Raw genomic sequence first — 26,701 nt, 5'->3', positions numbered from 1 at the left:
CCGTCTCTAGAGCTTTGATTGATCAGGTTATCTCCCCAGTTACATTGAAAGTGTACTGAGTACAGAATTGCTGGGCTTGGACATTGCCCACATCCCACCACTGCTGAATACGCGTAAACTTCTGACATCTGACACAATAAGCACTTCTTGGCTTCACCGAATTAATTAAAACAACCCCTGACAGGCTGTGATCTGAGAACCCTACTGGGCTTATTGAACACGTTTTGAACACATGTGACTGGTGCTTGAAGCAGTATATTCTGTCCAACCTAGCCAGGGAGATGGTATTATCTCTAGCATGAGCCCAAGTATACTGTCTAGTGTCACCATTTATATTCCGCCATACATCACATAGTTCATGGGTCTCAACTAGGCGCACCAGGCTACAGCGGGAGGCCATGTGGGGTTCTGTATGGTTTCTGTCTGAATCACTTATCGTGCTGTTAAAATCCCCACCAAGAAATAGATACTCCTCCATATTGCATTCAGAAAGTGTTTCGGACAATTTGTCCCCAAAAATCAGTCGTTCTGCGGCTGCCACTGGTGCATAGACATTTACAGCATTTATGGTTGTGAATACAGTATTACACAGTACAAAAGAAAGAGTTTAGTAGGACAGAAACCAAACCTAATTTTGAAAAAGGTGATTACGGAATGGTGTGTCTGTGTGTGCCATGAACTGTAGCATACAGTAATATATACTATTTTCTACAATATTGTCAGAATGTATTCTTACAGTCACTGTACTGTTGCACGGTATGATACAGCAATCCACCAGACTGTGACCAATCATGCAGTGCACTGCAGTCAATGGATGCATGGGTGCTAAAATATGTGTGTATAGTATACCGTGTGTTGTGCTGAAACAGCTATTATGTGTACGTTAGAACATGTGTATATTACATTATATTGTTACATACCTGTTATCTTTTCTACAGTAAATGTTCAAATTATACCCACCACTGTAAATCAACTCAAATTAGGCTATTTATAGGCTAATTTGCCTATTCTAAAGCCATGATTGGTTGGTGTTGAGTAAAGCAATGAGTGTTTGCACATGTGAGGAGTTAGTGTAAGGCACTGATGAATTAGTGTGGCATTTTGATTGGTTGTGTTTGAAAAAGGAAATCAAGATGCTTCCTGTTAGAATTGTTTGTGTGTTTTGCAAAAAGTGTTTTATGAAATTGAAAACTGAGTCAAAGGCCCAAAATGTGCGTATGGTTTTGCAGATTTGAGGTGTGGTTCTGGTGTTTGAGTGTCAGGTTTCAGAAATTGTGTGAAAAGTAAGGAATTTGTGTGTAAGCATTTGAAAAAAACGGTAATACGAAAAATTTTGAAAATATGATGATGCATTCATGCCTGTCATTGTAGCGTTTTTACCGTGCTGGTGGCATCTGGTGTTTCAAATGTGCAACTGCATCTCGTGTGTTTGTATCCTTGACTTTTTACAGTCATTAGGTGTGCTCGACTTCATGGCTGCAGCCGGCTGATTTGAAGCTGAGAATGCCATTGGCTGCTTCAAGTCAGCCGGGCTGCAAGCAGCGCAGGCGACAAACGCACATACTGGTTTGTATCCACGGTAACGTGAGCTCTAAATCAATGTAGTTTGTCAAACGTAAAGTGAAGTTTCCCTACGTTTTAACATTGTGAACATTTATTGTGAGCTCTGTTGCAGTTCTAACTACTATGAAGGTAAGTGCCAACATTATATGCGTTGCTTTTGACGTTGTATCCAGGATTTGCGACTTTGTGCTTGGTTTTAAACTCATTTCGGTGCTAGCTAGCTAGCTCTAGCTTTACTTCGATTGTGTTGTTAGCTAGATTCAGTGTTTGTCTTTATTCATGGGGGTATGTTAGTACGTTGTGAAAAGTGTAGCCTATGTAATATTATTTTATGTTATTTAGATGCAGACAGTCTTGTGAGTCTCAAGGTACGTACTCCAGTTTTGTGGGCAGCGTAAAGATAGTGTGCTGTGTTCTGTATTGCTGCAGTGGAGCCAATATAAATTGAGTGCTTATAAACATTCCGTAATTTATTTCCTATGTTGTACCGTTTTTAAATTAGATGAGACACATGCAATAGAATAAAGTATGTTAATATTATTGGATTTAAAACTTTGCAATTCCAATCCAAAGTCATTTTATTGTTAATATTTACATTACATGTAATGCTTAGTGTGTAGTAATTAATCATACAGGCTATTATTATTTTGAAAAAGTATTACTATTAGGAGTTGTATGCCAGAGATTACGTTTTTATCACAGTGTTGTTTCTCCAGTTAAAAATAAACCTGAAAAACATCAACCTCTCACCAAATGATCAAGATTACATATGCAAAGTGGACATTATGACAGCTTTCACATGTAAAATAACTTCTTTGTCTGAGTTCTCATTAACTTGGAACTGTTTCTTCCAGATCCCCTACTGGCCAATCATACTTGATCATGGGCGGATACTAGACAGAGAAGACACCTTAAGGCTCCAGAGAGACTACAGCGACTCAACTAGAGACTACAGAGAGAGACTCAACCAGAAACAGCAGTAACCAGACAGGATCAACCGGGGAGAAACACATTTCCAGAGACTAGATACAAAACAGGATCCAGAGAGACCAGACAGAGAACAAAGAGAGAGAGAGAGCTGAGTTATGGAGACACATCACTGTGATACATGTGGGAAGAGCCTTTCCTCATCCAGTAGCCTCAAGAAGCACATGAGAATCCACACTGGAAAGAAGCCCTACAGCTGTGACCTCTGTGGTAAAACCTTTAGCAGTGATAGCAGTTTGACAGTTCACAGCAGAATCCACAGTGGAGAGAAGCCCTACAGCTGTGACCTCTGTGGTAAAACCTTTAGCCAGAATTACAATTTTAGAAGGCACCTCAGGATCCACACTGGAGAGAAGCCCTACAGCTGTGACCTCTGTGGTAAAACCTTTAGTCAGGCTGACCATTTCAGAGTTCATAGCATGATCCACACTGGAGAGAAGCCCTACAGCTGTGACATCTGTGGTACAACCTTTAGCCAGGCTGGCGATTTCAGAATTCATAGCAGGATCCACACTGGAGAGAAGCCCTTCAGCTGTGACCTCTGTGGTAAAACCTTTAGCAGAGCCAACCATTTCACTGTTCACCGCAGAATACACACTGGAGAGAAGCCCTACAGCTGTGACCTCTGTGGTAAAACCTTTAGCCAGGCTGGCCATTTCAGAGCTCATAGCAGGATCCACACTGGAGAGAAGCCCTACAGCTGTGACCTCTGTGGTAAAACCTTTCGCAGAGTTAACCATTTAACAGTTCACCGCAGAATCCACACTGGAGAGAAGCCCTACAGCTGTGACCTCTGTGGTAAAACCTTTAGAGGTGAAAGCAGTTTTACAGCTCACCGCAGAATCCACACTGGAGAGAAGCCCTACAGCTGTGACCTCTGTGGTAAAACCTTTAGCCAGGCTGGCGATTTCAGAGTTCATAGCAGGATCCACACTGGAGAGAAGCCCTTCAGCTGTGACCTCTGTGGTAAAACCTTTCGCAGAGCTAACCATTACACAGTTCACCGCAGAATCCACACTGGAGAGAAGCCCTACAGCTGTGACCTCTGTGGTAAAACCTTTAGCCAGGCTGGCCATTTCAGAGTTCATAGCAGGATCCACATTGGAGAGAAGTCCTACAGCTGTGACCTCTGTGGTAAAACCTTTAGTAGTGAAAGCAGTTTGACAGTTCACAGCAGAATCCACACTGGAGAGAAGCCCTACAGCTGTGACCTCTGTGGTAAAACCTTTAGCCAGAATTACAATTTTAGAAGGCACCTCAGGATCCACACTGGAGAGAAGCCCTACAGCTGTGACCTCTGTGGTAAAACCTTTAGCAATGATAGCAGTTTGACAGTTCACAGCAGAATCCACACTGGAGAGAAGCCCTACAGCTGTGACCTCTGTGGTAAAACCTTTAGCCAGAATTACAATTTTAGAAGGCACCTCAGGATCCACACTGGAGAAAAGGCCTACAGCGGTGACCTCTGTGACTATTCAGGTAAAACAAATGACCATCTGAAGAGTCGCCTGCGTGTCCACAATAGAAAAAACCCAAAGCAGTGATGTCTGGGGCCAAGCTGTCCCAGCAGTCACCACCTAAAAGAACTTCTGTATGACCCAAGTTTTCATGTCATGTTTGGTATTAATTTCGTATTTTATGCATCACGTTTGAAGGATTCTTAATCTTTAGTGTCTAGTAATGTTTTCAGTGTTGTAAAATGTATATTTGCTGGTTTGATAGCCTAGAGTTTTGTCGTGCAGAGGCCCAAAATGTGTTTACATATTCTCTTGTCTTGCAAAGGAATATTTGGCTTACTGCAGCCAAGTACCGGTGATGGTCCATTTGAATTTGTATGTGTCAGGCAATTGTTTCTTCATATAGCCGGCATCGCTACTTTAGTATGCAGGATGGGTTTACAAAAGGAGAAGCTAAACCAATCACTGAGTTTGATTAGCCTCCTATACTTGCTCAGGTTAGGTGCGCTATGTTTATTTGCATTTAAAATACCTTTGTTATTGTTTGCTCTGAAGGTAGCGTTTGTTTCTGTATTGATTTTGTTACATTGTCATAATGTATTGATTATCTTACTATTTTGATAATAAACTATGTTTTTGCATTTAAAGTTACTTGTCCTTGTGCCTGCTTTCAATGTTTGGACAATATTATTTGCTGGAGTCCTAAGTCACTATCAAGAGAGAGCCTTTTTATGTGTCCCTGACAAAGAAGAGGTGAATATGAGTTGTATGTGCTGGTTTTAAAATGTAATACCATTTCATGTATTTTAAGTTGTTATGTGTCCACAGGAGGATTGGTTTTCACCACTGTTCTACCCTTTAGTCTGATAGCTGAGTTCCAGTTCAAGTCTTTTATTGTCAGATGCACAGAACAACACAAGGTCAGACTGGGCACTGAAATTCTTAGGACACGACAACGCAAAGCAACCTGGCATAACATATAAGTACCCTGAACATAGATTACATCTATGATAAGAAAATAACAACTCCTAAATATACAAAATAATATACAATACAGTATACTTAACCTGTAATAATACACATATTAACCTACACTAACCGTATAAACCTATACTAACCTAAAGACAAGTGGGGTAACAATTAGTGCAATATTGCTGATAGTACAACCAGTAGCTGAAAGTGACAGTGTGTAAAGTGGTTAGTGAGAAAGTGGTGAGAATGTGTCCATTCAGAAGCCTGATGGCCCTTGGAAAATAAACTATTCTCCAGTCTACGTGTGCGAGACCGAATGCTTCAGTATTGCCCGCCTGAAGGCAACGGGGTAAAAAGACTGAAGGATGGGTGGTAACAGTCTCTTTGAATCCTGCCAGCTTTCCTGAAGCATCGTGTGGTAGGTGTCCTGTAGGGCTGGAAGCTTCCTGCCGATGATTAACTCAGCAGACCTGATCACACTATGTAGGACCTTGCGGTCCCTGTCTGTGCAGCTCTCATACCACACTGATGCAACCAGTCAGTATGCTCTCTATTGTGCATCTGTAAAAGTTAGTGAGGTTGACTCAGTCCATGCCAAACTTCTTCAGTCTCCTCAGGAAGAACAGGCGTTTCCGGGCAGCTTTAACTACCGTGTGAGCAGACCAGGTGAGATCATTGCTGATGTTCACCCCGAGGAACCTGAAGCAGCTGACCTGCTTGCAGCTGACCTGAAGCAGCATGCGGTCACTGATTCTCACCACCTGTGGCCTCCCCGTCAGGAAGTTGAAGATCCACTTGCAAAGGGAGGTGCTTAGTCCCAGGTCCACAAGCTTGGAGACGAGTCTGGAGGGGATGATGGTGAATGCTGAGCTGTAGTCAATGAACAGCATCCTCACATACATATTCCTTTGTCCAGGTGGGAGAGAGCAGTGTGCATAGTCAGGGTGATGGCATCGTCTGTAGACCTGTTGGACCGGTATACAAACTGCATAGGGTCCAGGGTGGGATACAGCGATGAGAAAATGAATGTTTTGACTAGCCGCTTGAAGCACTTCATGATGACAGAGGTCAGTGATATCGGGCGATAGTCGTTCATGCAGGTGACCTTGGTGTTTTTGGGCACAGGGACGATGGTGGTCCTCTTGAAGCAAGTGGGGAGTACAGACAGGCTGAGGGAGAGGTTAAAGATGTCTCAGCTAAATATAAAAAGGTTAAAATCAGACTCTTATTGTTATTAACAATTGTTATTGTTGATTTATTTGTTGTTACTTTTAGAACATACAATAATAGCATTTATAGGCCTACAATTACTTAAATGTGTAGGCATCATTATTTGAATACAAAAAACTGAAACAAGTCAGGAGTGGTTATAGTTGTTTGATTCAATATTGAAGAATTACATGAATTAGAATATTTGGGTTTGGGTATTGTGTGCCGTGTTAGATGGGTCTTGATCTGGTCTGGGTCCCCAGGAGGTATAGATGTACATTCATAGAATGGTCATATTTTAATGGAAAATTCACGAGTCATAAGACTCTTAGACATTGTATTCATTGATATTAGCAGACACTTTTATACAAAGTGACATACAAATATGGGGTTTAGTGCTAGTTGGCACAGCAAGTAAACTAACAATTTAGTGTAATTGAGAAGGATATATCGATACACATTTGTACTTTTCTCCAAACTATCATATTCGATAACACAGGCAAACTGACAACTTTGATTGGGGACTGGGATGTGAGGAAAGGCAAAAACCAATGACAGCAAGCCCGCCTAGCCAGCCAGTTGCACAGTTTGCTGAAGGCTTTTAAAACTATAGTTACAAAGTAAAAACGAATGTGTGAAACTTCTTTGTTAGTTACAACTTTTAATTGACAAAATTGACAACAGATGTTAAAAAAACTTGACTTTAATCGAAGGATCGCCTCACATGGTCACTTCTGGTCTCACGAGATGATAATACCGATATGGCATAATGGTGAGCTAGCTGCTTATCTTCCTAGCTATCCACATAATGTCAGACGCTTGGCGTAGCAGCGTCCGTGATTGCAGACGCTTGGCGTAGCGGCGTCCATTATTGTCAGACGCTTGGCGTAGCGGCGTCCGTGATTGTCAGACGCTTGGCGTAGCGGCGTCCGTACGTTTAGTCATACATTTAGTCATTTAGCAGACACTCTTATCCAGAGCGACTTACAGTAAGTACAGGGACATTCCCCCGAGGCAAGTAGGGTGAAGTGCCTTGCCCAATGTCATTTTGCAGAGCCAGGGGTCGAACCAGCAACCTTCTGTTTACTAGCCCGATTCCCTAACCGCTCAGCCACCTGACTATGTTAGTACGTTGTGAAAAGTGTAGGAAGGACCGGCACTGGACAGGGTACTCACGTTAACAAGGGTAAGGACGAGACAAAGACTGGACACAAAACAGGAACCTAAAATACACAGAACCAAACAAGACACAGGTGGACATGATAATACAAACAAGAACTGAAACCACTGAATGAGACACAGGCGAAGACAATGGCAGACACGGACACAGTAGGGCAGGGCAAAACCAAAAACGGGGTCACGTTTGTGGCTGTGACATTATGCCTGCCCAAAGGTGGGTGACTGTATTATCCTAGACTCCATGTACTGTTTGAACTGTACATGGGTTGTGTGTATGGGCAGTCTCAGGGTTATGTCACAGGTGTTGGCTTCTGGGCACACCCTTGGTGCTGGTGGAGGACCAGGGGGACAGGGAGCTGCTGGTGCTGGGGGAGGACCAGGGAGATGGAGAGAGGCAGAAGAATTGAATATCCAATACAGTGCCAATACACACATCTGTATAAGCCCGACATGAGGTGTGTAGCCAACCAGGGCTTGTTTAATGCTGTCATAACTTGATTCATAGGAAGATTAGATAAGAACTTCAGGAAGTGACAAGCCACGGTAATAAGGATAACAATGTATTTATTTAATAAAAAGTGCTTACAAAGAAATGGTTGGTAAATTAGAAGTGTATGGAATGGGTGTGGGATCAGTGCAAGTGTAGAGTGAATATATCATTACACACTAAAAAGCAAACAGTGATGATGTTCCTGCTAGTAATGGAGAGACCCAGCTTGTTAGGGCACAGCTTATTAAGGACCAAGGCACAGATCACAGGTGTGCCCCAGCAGCAATCACAGCTCCTCTACCTGCCTGCCATCCTGCAACAGAACCAAAGACAAAACAGAAAACAATGGAGAGGAGACCCAAACAATGCACATAGAGCCAACAATCTAACATGGTTTATGCCATCATCAGAACAGGCATAACCTCCCGATCACTACTACAAGTCATTCAGGTAATGGTAATGTCCTATTGACTCATACAGCTGTGAACAGTATCCTTTCTGAAGTAGACATGGCAAGTGTTTGCTGACCATGGCAGTGTTTAACAGCGTTCAACTCAAGTTAAAAGCAGTAGGCCTACATCTTACACAGCAGAAAGACAAATATTTATTTCAGGTAATCTGCAAGTCCCAGTGTGCCATTACAATCAGCTCTTGGCCCAGCAGCAGCTTGGTAGGCCTGGTTGCACAGTGAAACCCATCTGCAAGGTTGCTGCCAGAAGGTGACCTGAGAAGGAGTTGGGCCTTTGGGACATCATATGTTTACATTTACATTTAGTCATTCAGCAGACGCTTTTATCCAGAGCAACTTACAGTAAGTACAGGGACATTCTCCCCGAGGCAAGTAGGGTGAAGTGCCTTGCCCAAGGACACAACGTCATTTGGCATGGCCGGGAATCAAACCAACAACCTGATTAATAGCCCGACTCCCTAACCGCTCAGCCATCTGACCCCCAGTCCAGTATATGATCTGTTAAGTATAAAGACAACAGTGTGTGAATGTGAAGGACAACCGATGAACCTTTATTTCTGTAAATTTCTGCAAATCGTTTTCTGCTCCTGCAAATCTTGTTCTGCTCCTGCTAATCGTGAACACATTGGTGTGTTTACATTTCCTGTACAACCTGTGCAGAAATGCTGGACTGACAGATATAGAGGAGTTTGACAGCAGTCCAGCTAAAAAGAGCTTCCTCTCACACACATCCTCATCTCCTGGGACTACTCTTCTACTCAACATGAGGGTCGTTAACCGTGTACGTCAGACAGAACAATACTGTGTTGGTATTTGTGTCTCTTTTAGGTAGGGGTTTTAGCATAGGAAGGTCTTTGACATGGGCTAGCACTGTGACAAGTAACATTTCATAGACTATAAGATAACACATGCTCGCAGATGCTTCAATACATCATGCAACAACATGAACATCATTCAGCAACATATTATGCTTGATGTTAATAGTATACATGTCCTCTAGTGTGTTGGTTCAGGCCTGCCTATTACAGGACAATGGAACCAACTAGTTAGCTTTTTATTGGTATATATTTATTTTTGCAACCATATTTTGCAGCTACTTAGAATTGAAGACGAATTACAGTTTTGTGGTTTTATTAAGCCTATGCCAAACCTCACTATCAGACGTTTCAATGGATTTAAAAGGATAAATACACAATATGGATCTATGATCCATATTCAACATGAAACAGGGTTATAGGACAGAGTACTATGCCTAGGTTAGTTCAGATGGAGTTTTCAAAACGGCATGCATGTTTTCTTGCGAAAAAGATGTCTCATTTGTGTCTGTCTGTTTGGCCGTCTAATGTCTGTATCAGCCGTATACATCAGCCTGTTTGTCTATGTGTTCCAAGGGCCCAGACCCGTCTCTGGCATATCGACCAAATCTGGAGACTGACTCTAAAGACCAGGCTGAGTACAGGAACTTTGAGGTGAACGTCAGCTCGTCTTCCAACAGGTCGTGAAGGGGGTCTTAAGGGTTTATTGTGGGTACTTTGTGTGCACAACAGTGTGTGTGTATGTGTGTGTGACAGAGTGGGAGTCTGATCGATTGTGTGTTAAACACGTACAAGCTGAAGCACACCAACCAGACCCTGGACTTTGTCAAACAAAAGGTTTGTGTGCTGGGAGAGCATGGCAAAGAAAAAGCACTCTGCTCCACTCGGAAAAGTTCATTTTGTACCAAGTCATGTTTCACAGAAATCAGAACAGAAATGTTTCGAAAGCAGATATGCAATGTGCGGCAGAAAAGGACAGCTGAATACGCCCACCTGTAATACTACCATGACCTTCTCTCTCTCTCCCCCTCGCCCTCTCCTCCGCCTCTGCAGTACTCTGATTGGTCCAACTGTGGACATGCCCAGATGGGGGTGATGGAGGCCATCATGTCTTTGGACCAGCTGGTGGATGAATCTGATCCTGATGTGGACTTTCCCAACTCCTTCCATGCCTTCCAGACTGCTGAGGGCATACGCAAAGAACACCCAGACAAAGGTAAACGTGCACAACCTCCAACACACAAACACACTAGTCTAACACATCCCCTCCTCTCCCCTAGACTGGTTCCAGTTGGTGGGTCTGATCCATGACATCGGGAAGATAATGGCACTGTGGGGGGAACCCCAGGTGAGAGGTGAAACACATGGACTTACTTAGCCAGGCTAGGCTAGGCCATGATAGGCTAAACTAGGCTAGGCTAAGATAGGCCAGGCTAGGCTAACTGTGACGCTGTATTGCAGTGGGCTGTAGTCAGGGACACATTCCCAGTGGGCTGCAGGTTTCAAAACGGCATCGTCTTCAGAGACAAAACGTTCCTGGACAGCCCAGACGAGGAAAACCACGCTTACAAGTACAATAATGTCTCTCTTCAAACATCCCATCAAATTGGTTCAAGCTGTGGCCCTTTGATTCAGGGTCTTCTTCCTTCTGTCTCTCTAGTACTGAGTGTGGGATCTACAATTCCAACTGTGGGCTGGACAATGTGCTGATGTCCTGGGGCCATGATGGTGAGTATCTACACAGCAGATACAGTACCCTCTGACCTCAACACGAGAAGGATACTCCTAACGTATCTTGTTTTGTTACAGAGTATCTCTACAGAGTCCTGAAGTTCAACAAGTGTAGGTGAGGGAGTGAATGACCGAGTTTCACCTGTTTCCACCCTCTCCCCCAGGGTCTCTATATGATCCGCTTCCATTCCTTCTACCCCTGGCATTCCCATGGCGACTACATGCACCTGTGCAATGACAAAGACCAACGCATGCTGCCCTGGGTCAGAGAGTTCAAGTAGGTCCCTCTAACACACATGCTCTCTAAATGGTTTGTTGCCGTTGTCTCTGATCTGACCTTTGTTCTGTGCCCTCTGCAGTAAGTTTGACCTCTACACTAAAAGCACAGAGCTGCCTGATGTTGAAAACCTCAAGCCTTATTACCAGTCTCTCATCAACAAGTACTGCCCTGGTGTTCTGCGGTGGTAACTGAAACACATGCTCTAAAGCATCTTCCCTGTGTAAAATGCCTATATTGTTCATACAATTCAGATTAATTAAACAATTAAACAATAAACAATTAAACAATAAAAAGTAAAAGTATGTGTCCATTTTTGCTTTATTATAAATGACACAAAGAAGCGTTTAAAATATGTATTTTTTTGTACAGTTTTGCGATGTAATATTTTGCAACACTGACAAAAATATACTTATTTTTTGGTGGAAATGGGGAAATAGTGCAGTTTGTTAAAATACTTACAGTATCTTAGAGGTATAGCAAACATTTAACTCACACAAGACAAACAAACACATAAAAAAAACATGGACCTATACCAAAAGGTATGTTCTCTTGATTGTCATGTTCAAAAAGAACATGATATATTTTACATATGACACTTTCTATCATATTTTCTCTTCCATTGTCTGAATCTTACCACAGAAATGCCCCTATAATCATGACAAACCGAGATTGACATTATCAACCATGACAACATGATCACACGACGTACATGATACATCACCAAACATCATCTTGGCACAACTGTAACCAGTGGAGACAAGCAGAAACAGTTAGAAAATGGCTAGTAAGCTATCTGTAGGCCATACAGTCTGAAGGGTAGAGTATGCAGAATATTTAATAACTCACAGGCAGGTGTGACATGCGTGACAAATGTTTTATTTTCTCAGACTGAAAACAGGAAAAATACAATCTGTTTTCTAGTCAGAGAAAATAAGACAAACAGGTCATTTGGACAGATAGCCTTCAACTAACTGGGGAGTTGCCCTGCCTCTCATCCTCACACTTATTCATTCTCTTTCGTAGCATTTCCATGTCATCCTTTTCGCTCGCCTCCCCCTCTTCTTCCTCATCTTCATCCTCCACCTCCTCCTCCATCTGCTTGTCTTCCTCTGCTACACTATTTTTTTTTTCTTTCACCATTCTCTTCCTCCACAGTATCATCTTTCAGCTCCTTCCCCTCATCCTCCTTCTCCTCCTCTTGGTGCTCTTCCTCTTCCTCCAGCGAGGAGTTACCATCATGTATGGTGTCTGTGTGGTCAGAATTGGTTGCGGTGGGTTTGTGTTTGTGTGTCGTAGCACAGGAGTGGCGCAGTCCCCGGAGTAGACAGATGGTGGCACTGCAGGCAAACAGGCTCCAGAGCAGCAGAGGGGCCGACACACCCCTCACCTGGGAGCGTACCCACCTCACAGCCTGTGCGAGAGGGGCTTCTGGAACACGCCGGGGAGGAGACCTGTCCTGTCACCACACACCATCACTACACACAGTCAGGTTACAAGTCCCTACACACCAGAATGAGACCAATACTACCTCAAAACCAGTGGGCACAGCAGAGTTTGTCAGTGCTGCTGATCGTGTTTTCATACATGCTTCTTGTTTACGTTCTGGTGTTTACCTTGAGCCCATGCTGTCTGAGCATGCTCTCCAGGAAGGTGTCACCCAGGTGTGGAATAGTGTGGAGAGTACACCCTCCTCCACCATCTGTCAAGGTACGAGCTACGAACAAGGGACAGTGTGTTACATACAAGCACACAAAAATTCAGGTAAAAGAGTGTGTGTGTGTGCTGACCCATCAGACTTGGGCTCTGTAAACCAGTATTTGTAGCGGTGGGCTCGGATGTAGGAGGGAGCCTGCTGCAGGAATGGGTAGCGAGACACATCGGACTGGATCAGCTCAATTACTGGACGGAAACACAGAAAAAACGATCTGGGTCACACACGGACTGTCTCTAAAAGTGTGGTGGCACTAGCCACAGGCACTAGCACGAATTGACACAAGCAGAAACCACGTCTAGCATCCACACACACTAGTTCCTCCTCCATGTAACACCAGCCACTGTACGTCCCCCACCCACTTGGTTAATGGTGGTTTATAAAGTGCTCTCCAGGCTGGTCCCTCCTCTGCGTGTAACCCCAGCTTGGCCCTCCATGGGGTGTCAGCTCTGCCTCCTAATTTCTCCCTATTCAGGGCCCTTACACACAGTTTATACAAACCCTTTCCCCGCAGTGTGTCCAGCCCCACTCCCTCTGGGGGGGGTTGACATATGGGGCGTCATTCTCCGGTAGAGTCACATTCAGCCTTGGAAAAAAAATCATTGTTAATTGAAAGACGCTGGTTTGCTGTCCCTGCATTCAGTAGACCCCAGTCCTCCTCGGTCAGGGCCTCCCTGTACAGAGACAGCCGCTCCGTCCCAGTTCCTCTGCATAAATGCCTAATCCCCCAGAAACACCCCCAAGTACTTAAACCCTCCTCTGGACCAGTTCAGCCCTCCAGGTAAAGTGGGCAGTCCACTTGTCCAATGCCCCAGCTGAAAGGCACAACTCTTCCCCCAGTTCACCCTTGCCGAGGACATTCTCCCAAAATTTTACACCAATTTTGTGAGTGTCCACGTCTATCAGATTTTTTATGACAATTATTAAATCATCTGCATACGCAGACAGGCAGCTGCAGAGGATAACTCCACTTTGCTCTCTTCATTTCAGCTCTTATACAATTGAGTAGTGGTTCTATAGCGATAGTATAGAGCAGGGGTCCCCAATCTACGGCCCACGCATTTGGACCGGCCCTCTGAACAATGCCAGAGACAATCAGTTCACACTGATTAATATGCATGAGTAAGTAAATGTTTTGATTTCAATAGCAATGAATATGAAAAAAGGTCATCACGATAGTAATAATGCTCTTTTAATAGGCTATATATCCCTTGATATGTACGGATGTACGGTGCATAACAAAATAATAAACTAATCTAGCATAATAAATCTATTTCAAATCATAATAAAATCTCCACAATAATACTGGTAGTCACTCTGGCCCATGTCACTTTCTGTTAGAGACCGACCCGGCCCCACATTAAAGAAAGGAAAAATTATCTGTCCCTCGCAGAAAAAAGTTTGTGGACCCCTGGTATAGAGCATCCCAGACATGGCACACCCCTGCCTAATCCCTCTCATCACTTTAAAAGGAGCACTTAACCCACCGTTGACCTTCAGTACACTTTCAATATCTCCGTAGAGCATACCGACCATGGCAATGAACTCAGGGCTGAACCCGAACACCCTCATTGTGCGCCAAAGATATTGGTGCTTAACCCGACCAAAAGCCTTTTCTTGGTCCAGAGAAATCAACCCAGTGACCTGGCCGAAAAGTCGAGAAAGGTCTAAATAATCTTGGATCAAGGATATGTTATCCATTATTGACACAGTAGGACTGGTCCGTATGTATCATTTCACCCATCCCCTCCCTTAGTCTGTTTGCCAAAGCTTTGGAGAGGATTTTGTAATCAGTGCAAAGCAGGGCCACTGGTCTCCAGTTCTTTATCTCTTGTGGGTCCCCCTTTTTTGGCAACAATGTCATGACTGCTCACTTGCAGCTCAAGGGTAACACCCCGCTGGTCAGTCATTTATGACCTCGAGCAGATCCTCGCCCACAAAGCCTACAGGGAGCCCTGCCACTCTGCATGCCCTGCAGTGCATTTAACAGTCCCAGTGCAGTCAGAGTGTGTGCAAGCTGCACGTTTTCCTCCGCAGACACCTGAGGAATGCTGTCACATCTTCTTGACTCCTCAGTCGTCGTCTTTCTGTTCACTAGCATACAGCTCAGTGTAGAACTCTGCAGCCCTTCTCCGTATTTCAGGAAAGGTCCTGAGCTCCTAACCTGCCGCTGAGCCAAAGAAGAACTTTGACGGGGCCTCCATTTCAGAGATATTCTGAAATCTGGATCTCACCAAGGCCCCCCTGTGCACGAGTACCCAGCAGGTCTGCCAATGTTGAGCCCCTGAATGTGGCTTATTTTTCTTGTTTTGTTAGCAAGAGCTTGGAACTCAACGATATCCGTCTCTAGAGCTTTGATTGATCAGGTTATCTCCCCAGTTACATTGAAAGTGTACTGAGTACAGAATTGCTGGGCTTGGACATTGCCCACATCCCACCACTGCTGAATACGCGTAAACTTCTGACATCTGACACAATAAGCACTTCTTGGCTTCACCGAATTAATTAAAACAACCCCTGACAGGCTGTGATCTGAGAACCCTACTGGGCTTATTGAACACGTTTTGAACACATGTGACTGGTGCTTGAAGCAGTATATTCTGTCCAACCTAGCCAGGGAGATGGTATTATCTCTAGCATGAGCCCAAGTATACTGTCTAGTGTCACCATTTATATTCCGCCATACATCACATAGTTCATGGGTCTCAACTAGGCGCACCAGGCTACAGCGGGAGGCCATGTGGGGTTCTGTATGGTTTCTGTCTGAATCACTTATCGTGCTGTTAAAATCCCCACCAAGAAATAGATACTCCTCCATATTGCATTCAGAAAGTGTTTCGGACAATTTGTCCCCAAAAATCAGTCGTTCTGCGGCTGCCACTGGTGCATAGACATTTACAGCATTTATGGTTGTGAATACAGTATTACACAGTACAAAAGAAAGAGTTTAGTAGGACAGAAACCAAACCTAATTTTGAAAAAGGTGATTACGGAATGGTGTGTCTGTGTGTGCCATGAACTGTAGCATACAGTAATATATACTATTTTCTACAATATTGTCAGAATGTATTCTTACAGTCACTGTACTGTTGCACGGTATGATACAGCAATCCACCAGACTGTGACCAATCATGCAGTGCACTGCAGTCAATGGATGCATGGGTGCTAAAATATGTGTGTATAGTATACCGTGTGTTGTGCTGAAACAGCTATTATGTGTACGTTAGAACATGTGTATATTACATTATATTGTTACATACCTGTTATCTTTTCTACAGTAAATGTTCAAATTATACCCACCACTGTAAATCAACTCAAATTAGGCTATTTATAGGCTAATTTGCCTATTCTAAAGCCATGATTGGTTGGTGTTGAGTAAAGCAATGAGTGTTTGCACATGTGAGGAGTTAGTGTAAGGCACTGATGAATTAGTGTGGCATTTTGATTGGTTGTGTTTGAAAAAGGAAATCAAGATGCTTCCTGTTAGAATTGTTTGTGTGTTTTGCAAAAAGTGTTTTATGAAATTGAAAACTGAGTCAAAGGCCCAAAATGTGCGTATGGTTTTGCAGATTTGAGGTGTGGTTCTGGTGTTTGAGTGTCAGGTTTCAGAAATTGTGTGAAAAGTAAGGAATTTGTGTGTAAGCATTTGAAAAAAACGGTAATACGAAAAATTTTGAAAATATGATGATGCATTCATGCCTGTCATTGTAGCGTTTTTACCGTGCTGGTGGCATCTGGTGTTTCAAATGTGCAACTGCATCTCGTGTGTTTGTATCCTTGACTTTTTACAGTCATTAGGTGTGCTCGACTTCATGCGGCTGCAGCCGGCTGATTTGAAGCTGAGAATGCCATTGGCTGCTTCAAGTCAGCCGGGCTGCAAGCAGCGCAGGCGACAAACGCACCTACTGGTTTGTATCCACGGTAACGTGAGCTCTAAATCAATGTAGTTTGTCAAACGTAAAGTGAAGTTTCCCTACGTTTTAACATTGTGAACATTTATTGTGAGCTCTGTTGCAGTTCTAACTACTATGAAGGTAAGTGCCAGCATTATATGCGTTGCTTTTGACGTTGTATCCAGGATTTGCGACTTTGTGCTTGGTTTTAAACTCATTTCGGTGCTAGCTAGCTAGCTCTAGCTTTACTTCGATTGTGTTGTTAGCTAGATTCAGTGTTTGTCTTTATTCATGGGGGTATGTTAGTACGTTGTGAAAAGTGTAGCCTATGTAATATTATTTTATGTTATTTAGATGCAGACAGTCTTGTGAGTCTCAAGGTACGTACTCCAGTTTTGTGGGCAGCGTAAAGATAGTGTGCTGTGTTCTGTATTGCTGCAGTGGAGCCAATATAAATTGAGTGCTTATAAACATTCCGTAATTTATTTCCTATGTTGTACCGTTTTTAAATTAGATGAGACACATGCAATAGAATAAAGTATGTTAATATTATTGGATTTAAAACTTTGCAATTCCAATCCAAAGTCATTTTATTGTTAATATTTACATTACATGTAATGCTTAGTGTGTAGTAATTAATCATACAGGCTATTATTATTTTGAAAAAGTATTACTATTAGGAGTTGTATGCCAGAGATTACGTTTTTATCACAGTGTTGTTTCTCCAGTTAAAAATAAACCTGAAAAACATCAACCTCTCACCAAATGATCAAGATTACATATGCAAAGTGGACATTATGACAGCTTTCACATGTAAAATAACTTCTTTGTCTGAGTTCTCATTAACTTGGAACTGTTTCTTCCAGATCCCCTACTGGCCAATCATACTTGATCATGGGCGGATACTAGACAGAGAAGACACCTTAAGGCTCCAGAGAGACTACAGCGACTCAACTAGAGACTACAGAGAGAGACTCAACCAGAAACAGCAGTAACCAGACAGGATCAACCGGGGAGAAACACATTTCCAGAGACTAGATACAAAACAGGATCCAGAGAGACCAGACAGAGAACAAAGAGAGAGAGAGAGCTGAGTTATGGAGACACATCACTGTGATACATGTGGGAAGAGCCTTTCCTCATCCAGTAGCCTCAAGAAGCACATGAGAATCCACACTGGAAAGAAGCCCTACAGCTGTGACCTCTGTGGTAAAACCTTTAGCAGTGATAGCAGTTTGACAGTTCACAGCAGAATCCACAGTGGAGAGAAGCCCTACAGCTGTGACCTCTGTGGTAAAACCTTTAGCCAGGCTGGCGATGTCAGAGTTCATAGCAGGATCCACACTGGAGAGAAGCCCTACAGCTGTGACCTCTGTGGTAAAACCTTTAGGCAGGCTGGCCATTTCAGAGCTCATAGCAGGATCCACACTGGAGAGAAGCCCTACAGCTGTGACCTCTGTGGTAAAACCTTTCGCAGAGTTAACCTGTTAACAGTTCACCGCAGAATCCACACTGGAGAGAAGCCCTACAGCTGTGACCTCTGTGGTAAAACCTTTAGAGGTGAAAGCAGTTTTACAGCTCACCGCAGAATCCACACTGGAGAGAAGCCCTACAGCTGTGACCTCTGTGGTAAAACCTTTAGCCAGGCTGGCGATTTCAGAGTTCATAGCAGGATCCACACTGGAGAGAAGCCCTTCAGCTGTGACCTCTGTGGTAAAACCTTTCGCAGAGCTAACCATTACACAGTTCACCGCAGAATCCACACTGGAGAGAAGCCCTACAGCTGTGACCTCTGTGGTAAAACCTTTAGAGGTGAAAGCAGTTTTACAGCTCACCGCAGAATCCACACTGGAGAGAAGCCCTACAGCTGTGACCTCTGTGGTAAAACCTTTAGCCAGGCTGGCGATTTCAGAGTTCATAGCAGGATCCACACTGGAGAGAAGCCCTTCAGCTGTGACCTCTGTGGTAAAACCTTTCGCAGAGCTAACCATTACACAGTTCACCGCAGAATCCACACTGGAGAGAAGCCCTACAGCTGTGACCTCTGTGGTAAAACCTTTAGCCAGAATTACAATTTTAGAAGGCACCTCAGGATCCACACTGGAGAGAAGCCCTACAGCTGTGACCTCTGTGGTAAAACCTTTAGCAATGATAGCAGTTTGACAGTTCACAGCAGAATCCACACTGGAGAGAAGCCCTACAGCTGTGACCTCTGTGGTAAAACCTTTAGCCAGAATTACAATTTTAGAAGGCACCTCAGGATCCACACTGGAGAAAAGGCCTACAGCGGTGACCTCTGTGACTATTCAGGTAAAACAAATGACCATCTGAAGAGTCGCCTGCGTGTCCACAATAGAAAAAACCCAAAGCAGTGATGTCTGGGGCCAAGCTGTCCCAGCAGTCACCACCTAAAAGAACTTCTGTATGACCCAAGTTTTCATGTCATGTTTGGTATTAATTTCGTATTTTATGCATCACGTTTGAAGGATTCTTAATCTTTAGTGTCTAGTAATGTTTTCAGTGTTGTAAAATGTATATTTGCTGGTTTGATAGCCTAGAGTTTTGTCGTGCAGAGGCCCAAAATGTGTTTACATATTCTCTTGTCTTGCAAAGGAATATTTGGCTTACTGCAGCCAAGTACCGGTGATGGTCCATTTGAATTTGTATGTGTCAGGCAATTGTTTCTTCATATAGCCGGCATCGCTACTTTAGTATGCAGGATGGGTTTACAAAAGGAGAAGCTAAACCAATCACTGAGTTTGATTAGCCTCCTATACTTGCTCAGGTTAGGTGCGCTATGTTTATTTGCATTTAAAATACCTTTGTTATTGTTTGCTCTGAAGGTAGCGTTTGTTTCTGTATTGATTTTGTTACATTGTCATAATGTATTGATTATCTTACTATTTTGATAATAAACTATGTTTTTGCATTTAAAGTTACTTGTCCTTGTGCCTGCTTTCAATGTTTGGACAATATTATTTGCTGGAGTCCTAAGTCACTATCAAGAGAGAGCCTTTTTATGTGTCCCTGACAAAGAAGAGGTGAATATGAGTTGTATGTGCTGGTTTTAAAATGTAATACCATTTCATGTATTTTAAGTTGTTATGTGTCCACAGGAGGATTGGTTTTCACCACTGTTCTACCCTTTAGTCTGATAGCTGAGTTCCAGTTCAAGTCTTTTATTGTCAGATGCACAGAACAACACAAGGTCAGACTGGGCACTGAAATTCTTAGGACACGACAACGCAAAGCAACCTGGCATAACATATAAGTACCCTGAACATAGATTACATCTATGATAAGAAAATAACAACTCCTAAATATACAAAATAATATACAATACAGTATACTTAACCTGTAATAATACACATATTAACCTACACTAACCGTATAAACCTATACTAACCTAAAGACAAGTGGGGTAACAATTAGTGCAATATTGCTGATAGTACAACCAGTAGCTGAAAGTGACAGTGTGTAAAGTGGTTAGTGAGAAAGTGGTGAGAATGTGTCCATTCAGAAGCCTGATGGCCCTTGGAAAATAAACTATTCTCCAGTCTACGTGTGCGAGACCGAATGCTTCAGTATTGCCCGCCTGAAGGCAACGGGGTAAAAAGACTGAAGGATGGGTGGTAACAGTCTCTTTGAATCCTGCCAGCTTTCCTGAAGCATCGTGTGGTAGGTGTCCTGTAGGGCTGGAAGCTTCCTGCCGATGATTAACTCAGCAGACCTGATCACACTATGTAGGACCTTGCGGTCCCTGTCTGTGCAGCTCTCATACCACACTGATGCAACCAGTCAGTATGCTCTCTATTGTGCATCTGTAAAAGTTAGTGAGGTTGACTCAGTCCATGCCAAACTTCTTCAGTCTCCTCAGGAAGAACAGGCGTTTCCGGGCAGCTTTAACTACCGTGTGAGCAGACCAGGTGAGATCATTGCTGATGTTCACCCCGAGGAACCTGAAGCAGCTGACCTGCTTGCAGCTGACCTGAAGCAGCATGCGGTCACTGATTCTCACCACCTGTGGCCTCCCCGTCAGGAAGTTGAAGATCCACTTGCAAAGGGAGGTGCTTAGTCCCAGGTCCACAAGCTTGGAGACGAGTCTGGAGGGGATGATGGTGAATGCTGAGCTGTAGTCAATGAACAGCATCCTCACATACATATTCCTTTGTCCAGGTGGGAGAGAGCAGTGTGCATAGTCAGGGTGATGGCATCGTCTGTAGACCTGTTGGACCGGTATACAAACTGCATAGGGTCCAGGGTGGGATACAGCGATGAGAAAATGAATGTTTTGACTAGCCGCTTGAAGCACTTCATGATGACAGAGGTCAGTGATATCGGGCGATAGTCGTTCATGCAGGTGACCTTGGTGTTTTTGGGCACAGGGACGATGGTGGTCCTCTTGAAGCAAGTGGGGAGTACAGACAGGCTGAGGGAGAGGTTAAAGATGTCTCAGCTAAATATAAAAAGGTTAAAATCAGACTCTTATTGTTATTAACAATTGTTATTGTTGATTTATTTGTTGTTACTTTTAGAACATACAATAATAGCATTTATAGGCCTACAATTACTTAAATGTGTAGGCATCATTATTTGAATACAAAAAACTGAAACAAGTCAGGAGTGGTTATAGTTGTTTGATTCAATATTGAAGAATTACATGAATTAGAATATTTGGGTTTGGGTATTGTGTGCCGTGTTAGATGGGTCTTGATCTGGTCTGGGTCCCCAGGAGGTATAGATGTACATTCATAGAATGGTCATATTTTAATGGAAAATTCACGAGTCATAAGACTCTTAGACATTGTATTCATTGATATTAGCAGACACTTTTATACAAAGTGACATACAAATATGGGGTTTAGTGCTAGTTGGCACAGCAAGTAAACTAACAATTTAGTGTAATTGAGAAGGATATATCGATACACATTTGTACTTTTCTCCAAACTATCATATTCGATAACACAGGCAAACTGACAACTTTGATTGGGGACTGGGATGTGAGGAAAGGCAAAAACCAATGACAGCAAGCCCGCCTAGCCAGCCAGTTGCACAGTTTGCTGAAGGCTTTTAAAACTATAGTTACAAAGTAAAAACGAATGTGTGAAACTTCTTTGTTAGTTACAACTTTTAATTGACAAAATTGACAACAGATGTTAAAAAAACTTGACTTTAATCGAAGGATCGCCTCACATGGTCACTTCTGGTCTCACGAGATGATAATACCGATATGGCATAATGGTGAGCTAGCTGCTTATCTTCCTAGCTATCCACATAATGTCAGACGCTTGGCGTAGCAGCGTCCGTGATTGCAGACGCTTGGCGTAGCGGCGTCCATTATTGTCAGACGCTTGGCGTAGCGGCGTCCGTGATTGTCAGACGCTTGGCGTAGCGGCGTCCGTACGTTTAGTCATACATTTAGTCATTTAGCAGACACTCTTATCCAGAGCGACTTACAGTAAGTACAGGGACATTCCCCCGAGGCAAGTAGGGTGAAGTGCCTTGCCCAATGTCATTTTGCAGAGCCAGGGGTCGAACCAGCAACCTTCTGTTTACTAGCCCGATTCCCTAACCGCTCAGCCACCTGACTATGTTAGTACGTTGTGAAAAGTGTAGGAAGGACCGGCACTGGACAGGGTACTCACGTTAACAAGGGTAAGGACGAGACAAAGACTGGACACAAAACAGGAACCTAAAATACACAGAACCAAACAAGACACAGGTGGACATGATAATACAAACAAGAACTGAAACCACTGAATGAGACACAGGCGAAGACAATGGCAGACACGGACACAGTAGGGCAGGGCAAAACCAAAAACGGGGTCACGTTTGTGGCTGTGACATTATGCCTGCCCAAAGGTGGGTGACTGTATTATCCTAGACTCCATGTACTGTTTGAACTGTACATGGGTTGTGTGTATGGGCAGTCTCAGGGTTATGTCACAGGTGTTGGCTTCTGGGCACACCCTTGGTGCTGGTGGAGGACCAGGGGGACAGGGAGCTGCTGGTGCTGGGGGAGGACCAGGGAGATGGAGAGAGGCAGAAGAATTGAATATCCAATACAGTGCCAATACACACATCTGTATAAGCCCGACATGAGGTGTGTAGCCAACCAGGGCTTGTTTAATGCTGTCATAACTTGATTCATAGGAAGATTAGATAAGAACTTCAGGAAGTGACAAGCCACGGTAATAAGGATAACAATGTATTTATTTAATAAAAAGTGCTTACAAAGAAATGGTTGGTAAATTAGAAGTGTATGGAATGGGTGTGGGATCAGTGCAAGTGTAGAGTGAATATATCATTACACACTAAAAAGCAAACAGTGATGATGTTCCTGCTAGTAATGGAGAGACCCAGCTTGTTAGGGCACAGCTTATTAAGGACCAAGGCACAGATCACAGGTGTGCCCCAGCAGCAATCACAGCTCCTCTACCTGCCTGCCATCCTGCAACAGAACCAAAGACAAAACAGAAAACAATGGAGAGGAGACCCAAACAATGCACATAGAGCCAACAATCTAACATGGTTTATGCCATCATCAGAACAGGCATAACCTCCCGATCACTACTACAAGTCATTCAGGTAATGGTAATGTCCTATTGACTCATACAGCTGTGAACAGTATCCTTTCTGAAGTAGACATGGCAAGTGTTTGCTGACCATGGCAGTGTTTAACAGCGTTCAACTCAAGTTAAAAGCAGTAGGCCTACATCTTACACAGCAGAAAGACAAATATTTATTTCAGGTAATCTGCAAGTCCCAGTGTGCCATTACAATCAGCTCTTGGCCCAGCAGCAGCTTGGTAGGCCTGGTTGCACAGTGAAACCCATCTGCAAGGTTGCTGCCAGAAGGTGACCTGAGAAGGAGTTGGGCCTTTGGGACATCATATGTTTACATTTACATTTAGTCATTCAGCAGACGCTTTTATCCAGAGCAACTTACAGTAAGTACAGGGACATTCTCCCCGAGGCAAGTAGGGTGAAGTGCCTTGCCCAAGGACACAACGTCATTTGGCATGGCCGGGAATCAAACCAACAACCTGATTAATAGCCCGACTCCCTAACCGCTCAGCCATCTGACCCCCAGTCCAGTATATGATCTGTTAAGTATAAAGACAACAGTGTGTGAATGTGAAGGACAACCGATGAACCTTTATTTCTGTAAATTTCTGCAAATCGTTTTCTGCTCCTGCAAATCTTGTTCTGCTCCTGCTAATCGTGAACACATTGGTGTGTTTACATTTCCTGTACAACCTGTGCAGAAATGCTGGACTGACAGATATAGAGGAGTTTGACAGCAGTCCAGCTAAAAAGAGCTTCCTCTCACACACATCCTCATCTCCTGGGACTACTCTTCTACTCAACATGAGGGTCGTTAACCGTGTACGTCAGACAGAACAATACTGTGTTGGTATTTGTGTCTCTTTTAGGTAGGGGTTTTAGCATAGGAAGGTCTTTGACATGGGCTAGCACTGTGACAAGTAACATTTCATAGACTATAAGATAACACATGCTCGCAGATGCTTCAATACATCATGCAACAACATGAACATCATTCAGCAACATATTATGCTTGATGTTAATAGTATACATGTCCTCTAGTGTGTTGGTTCAGGCCTGCCTATTACAGGACAATGGAACCAACTAGTTAGCTTTTTATTGGTATATATTTATTTTTGCAACCATATTTTGCAGCTACTTAGAATTGAAGACGAATTACAGTTTTGTGGTTTTATTAAGCCTATGCCAAACCTCACTATCAGACGTTTCAATGGATTTAAAAGGATAAATACACAATATGGATCTATGATCCATATTCAACATGAAACAGGGTTATAGGACAGAGTACTATGCCTAGGTTAGTTCAGATGGAGTTTTCAAAACGGCATGCATGTTTTCTTGCGAAAAAGATGTCTCATTTGTGTCTGTCTGTTTGGCCGTCTAATGTCTGTATCAGCCGTATACATCAGCCTGTTTGTCTATGTGTTCCAAGGGCCCAGACCCGTCTCTGGCATATCGACCAAATCTGGAGACTGACTCTAAAGACCAGGCTGAGTACAGGAACTTTGAGGTGAACGTCAGCTCGTCTTCCAACAGGTCGTGAAGGGGGTCTTAAGGGTTTATTGTGGGTACTTTGTGTGCACAACAGTGTGTGTGTATGTGTGTGTGACAGAGTGGGAGTCTGATCGATTGTGTGTTAAACACGTACAAGCTGAAGCACACCAACCAGACCCTGGACTTTGTCAAACAAAAGGTTTGTGTGCTGGGAGAGCATGGCAAAGAAAAAGCACTCTGCTCCACTCGGAAAAGTTCATTTTGTACCAAGTCATGTTTCACAGAAATCAGAACAGAAATGTTTCGAAAGCAGATATGCAATGTGCGGCAGAAAAGGACAGCTGAATACGCCCACCTGTAATACTACCATGACCTTCTCTCTCTCTCCCCCTCGCCCTCTCCTCCGCCTCTGCAGTACTCTGATTGGTCCAACTGTGGACATGCCCAGATGGGGGTGATGGAGGCCATCATGTCTTTGGACCAGCTGGTGGATGAATCTGATCCTGATGTGGACTTTCCCAACTCCTTCCATGCCTTCCAGACTGCTGAGGGCATACGCAAAGAACACCCAGACAAAGGTAAACGTGCACAACCTCCAACACACAAACACACTAGTCTAACACATCCCCTCCTCTCCCCTAGACTGGTTCCAGTTGGTGGGTCTGATCCATGACATCGGGAAGATAATGGCACTGTGGGGGGAACCCCAGGTGAGAGGTGAAACACATGGACTTACTTAGCCAGGCTAGGCTAGGCCATGATAGGCTAAACTAGGCTAGGCTAAGATAGGCCAGGCTAGGCTAACTGTGACGCTGTATTGCAGTGGGCTGTAGTCAGGGACACATTCCCAGTGGGCTGCAGGTTTCAAAACGGCATCGTCTTCAGAGACAAAACGTTCCTGGACAGCCCAGACGAGGAAAACCACGCTTACAAGTACAATAATGTCTCTCTTCAAACATCCCATCAAATTGGTTCAAGCTGTGGCCCTTTGATTCAGGGTCTTCTTCCTTCTGTCTCTCTAGTACTGAGTGTGGGATCTACAATTCCAACTGTGGGCTGGACAATGTGCTGATGTCCTGGGGCCATGATGGTGAGTATCTACACAGCAGATACAGTACCCTCTGACCTCAACACGAGAAGGATACTCCTAACGTATCTTGTTTTGTTACAGAGTATCTCTACAGAGTCCTGAAGTTCAACAAGTGTAGGTGAGGGAGTGAATGACCGAGTTTCACCTGTTTCCACCCTCTCCCCCAGGGTCTCTATATGATCCGCTTCCATTCCTTCTACCCCTGGCATTCCCATGGCGACTACATGCACCTGTGCAATGACAAAGACCAACGCATGCTGCCCTGGGTCAGAGAGTTCAAGTAGGTCCCTCTAACACACATGCTCTCTAAATGGTTTGTTGCCGTTGTCTCTGATCTGACCTTTGTTCTGTGCCCTCTGCAGTAAGTTTGACCTCTACACTAAAAGCACAGAGCTGCCTGATGTTGAAAACCTCAAGCCTTATTACCAGTCTCTCATCAACAAGTACTGCCCTGGTGTTCTGCGGTGGTAACTGAAACACATGCTCTAAAGCATCTTCCCTGTGTAAAATGCCTATATTGTTCATACAATTCAGATTAATTAAACAATTAAACAATAAACAATTAAACAATAAAAAGTAAAAGTATGTGTCCATTTTTGCTTTATTATAAATGACACAAAGAAGCGTTTAAAATATGTATTTTTTTGTACAGTTTTGCGATGTAATATTTTGCAACACTGACAAAAATATACTTATTTTTTGGTGGAAATGGGGAAATAGTGCAGTTTGTTAAAATACTTACAGTATCTTAGAGGTATAGCAAACATTTAACTCACACAAGACAAACAAACACAT

General features: G+C 43.6%; 5 protein-coding genes across 7 annotated transcripts; 4 read left to right on the top strand and 1 right to left on the bottom strand.

Moving 5' to 3' along the window:
* The first annotated feature begins 1,565 nt into the window (after positions 1–1,565).
* LOC134021162 (zinc finger protein 271-like) lies at positions 1,566–5,410 on the top strand. 2 transcript variants are annotated; one of them, XM_062461695.1, is made up of 3 exons: positions 1,566–1,692; positions 1,906–1,931; positions 2,418–5,410. In XM_062461695.1, exon 3 carries the CDS (start codon positions 2,649–2,651, stop codon positions 4,092–4,094), a length of 1,446 nt encoding a protein of 481 aa, XP_062317679.1. In that variant the 5' UTR covers positions 1,566–1,692; positions 1,906–1,931; positions 2,418–2,648; the 3' UTR covers positions 4,095–5,410. The 2 variants fall into 2 exon arrangements, with proteins under 2 accessions (XP_062317679.1, XP_062317680.1); XM_062461696.1 differs by lacking the exon at positions 1,906–1,931 and having other exon boundaries at positions 1,574–1,692.
* Positions 5,411–8,995: 3,585 nt separating this feature from the next.
* LOC134021166 (inositol oxygenase-like) lies at positions 8,996–11,430 on the top strand. The gene is given in 9 exon segments (XM_062461701.1): positions 8,996–9,107; positions 9,718–9,795; positions 9,898–9,978; positions 10,195–10,357; positions 10,422–10,489; positions 10,603–10,712; positions 10,802–10,869; positions 10,951–11,149; positions 11,232–11,430. Coding segments are annotated over 9 exon segments (894 nt in total). The 5' UTR covers positions 8,996–9,089; the 3' UTR covers positions 11,341–11,430.
* A 577-nt stretch (positions 11,431–12,007) lies between these two features.
* Positions 12,008–14,435, bottom strand: LOC134020642 (lipase maturation factor 2-like). The gene is made up of 3 exons (XM_062460803.1): positions 14,351–14,435; positions 12,766–12,866; positions 12,008–12,608 (listed from the first exon to the last, which is right to left on the bottom strand). Exons 1-3 carry the CDS (start codon positions 14,433–14,435, stop codon positions 12,270–12,272), a joined length of 525 nt encoding a protein of 174 aa, XP_062316787.1. The 3' UTR covers positions 12,008–12,269.
* A 2,335-nt stretch (positions 14,436–16,770) lies between these two features.
* LOC134021165 (zinc finger protein 235-like) lies at positions 16,771–20,447 on the top strand. Of its 2 annotated transcripts, XM_062461699.1 has the most exons (3): positions 16,771–16,897; positions 17,111–17,136; positions 17,623–20,447. In XM_062461699.1, exon 3 carries the CDS (start codon positions 17,854–17,856, stop codon positions 19,129–19,131), a length of 1,278 nt encoding a protein of 425 aa, XP_062317683.1. In that variant the 5' UTR covers positions 16,771–16,897; positions 17,111–17,136; positions 17,623–17,853; the 3' UTR covers positions 19,132–20,447. The 2 variants fall into 2 exon arrangements, with proteins under 2 accessions (XP_062317683.1, XP_062317684.1); XM_062461700.1 differs by lacking the exon at positions 17,111–17,136 and having other exon boundaries at positions 16,779–16,897.
* Positions 20,448–24,032: 3,585 nt separating this feature from the next.
* Positions 24,033–26,467, top strand: LOC134021167 (inositol oxygenase-like). Its single transcript, XM_062461704.1, is given in 9 exon segments — positions 24,033–24,144; positions 24,755–24,832; positions 24,935–25,015; positions 25,232–25,394; positions 25,459–25,526; positions 25,640–25,749; positions 25,839–25,906; positions 25,988–26,186; positions 26,269–26,467. Coding segments are annotated over 9 exon segments (894 nt in total). The 5' UTR covers positions 24,033–24,126; the 3' UTR covers positions 26,378–26,467.
* The last annotated feature ends 234 nt before the right edge of the window (positions 26,468–26,701 follow it).

Source organism: Osmerus eperlanus, chromosome 5 (genome assembly GCF_963692335.1).
Source record: "Osmerus eperlanus chromosome 5, fOsmEpe2.1, whole genome shotgun sequence".
In the NCBI taxonomy this organism is placed as follows: Eukaryota; Metazoa; Chordata; class Actinopteri; order Osmeriformes; family Osmeridae; genus Osmerus; species Osmerus eperlanus.
This window is presented reverse-complemented; position numbering and strand designations above follow the sequence as displayed.

Coding starts and splice junctions, on each gene's coding strand:
- LOC134021162 (XM_062461695.1), top strand. CDS start 2,649: ATGGAGACACATCACTGTGATACATGTGGGAAGAGCCTTTCCTCATCC.
- LOC134020642 (XM_062460803.1), bottom strand. CDS start 14,435: ATGAGGGTGTTCGGGTTCAGCCCTGAGTTCATTGCCATGGTCGGTATG. Junction 12,867..14,350: donor AAGTGTACTGAAGGTCAACG/GTGGGTTAAGTG, acceptor CCTTGTTCGTAG/CTCGTACCTTGACAGATGGT. Junction 12,609..12,765: donor TCAGACAGCATGGGCTCAAG/GTAAACACCAGA, acceptor GTGTGGTGACAG/GACAGGTCTCCTCCCCGGCG.
- LOC134021165 (XM_062461699.1), top strand. CDS start 17,854: ATGGAGACACATCACTGTGATACATGTGGGAAGAGCCTTTCCTCATCC.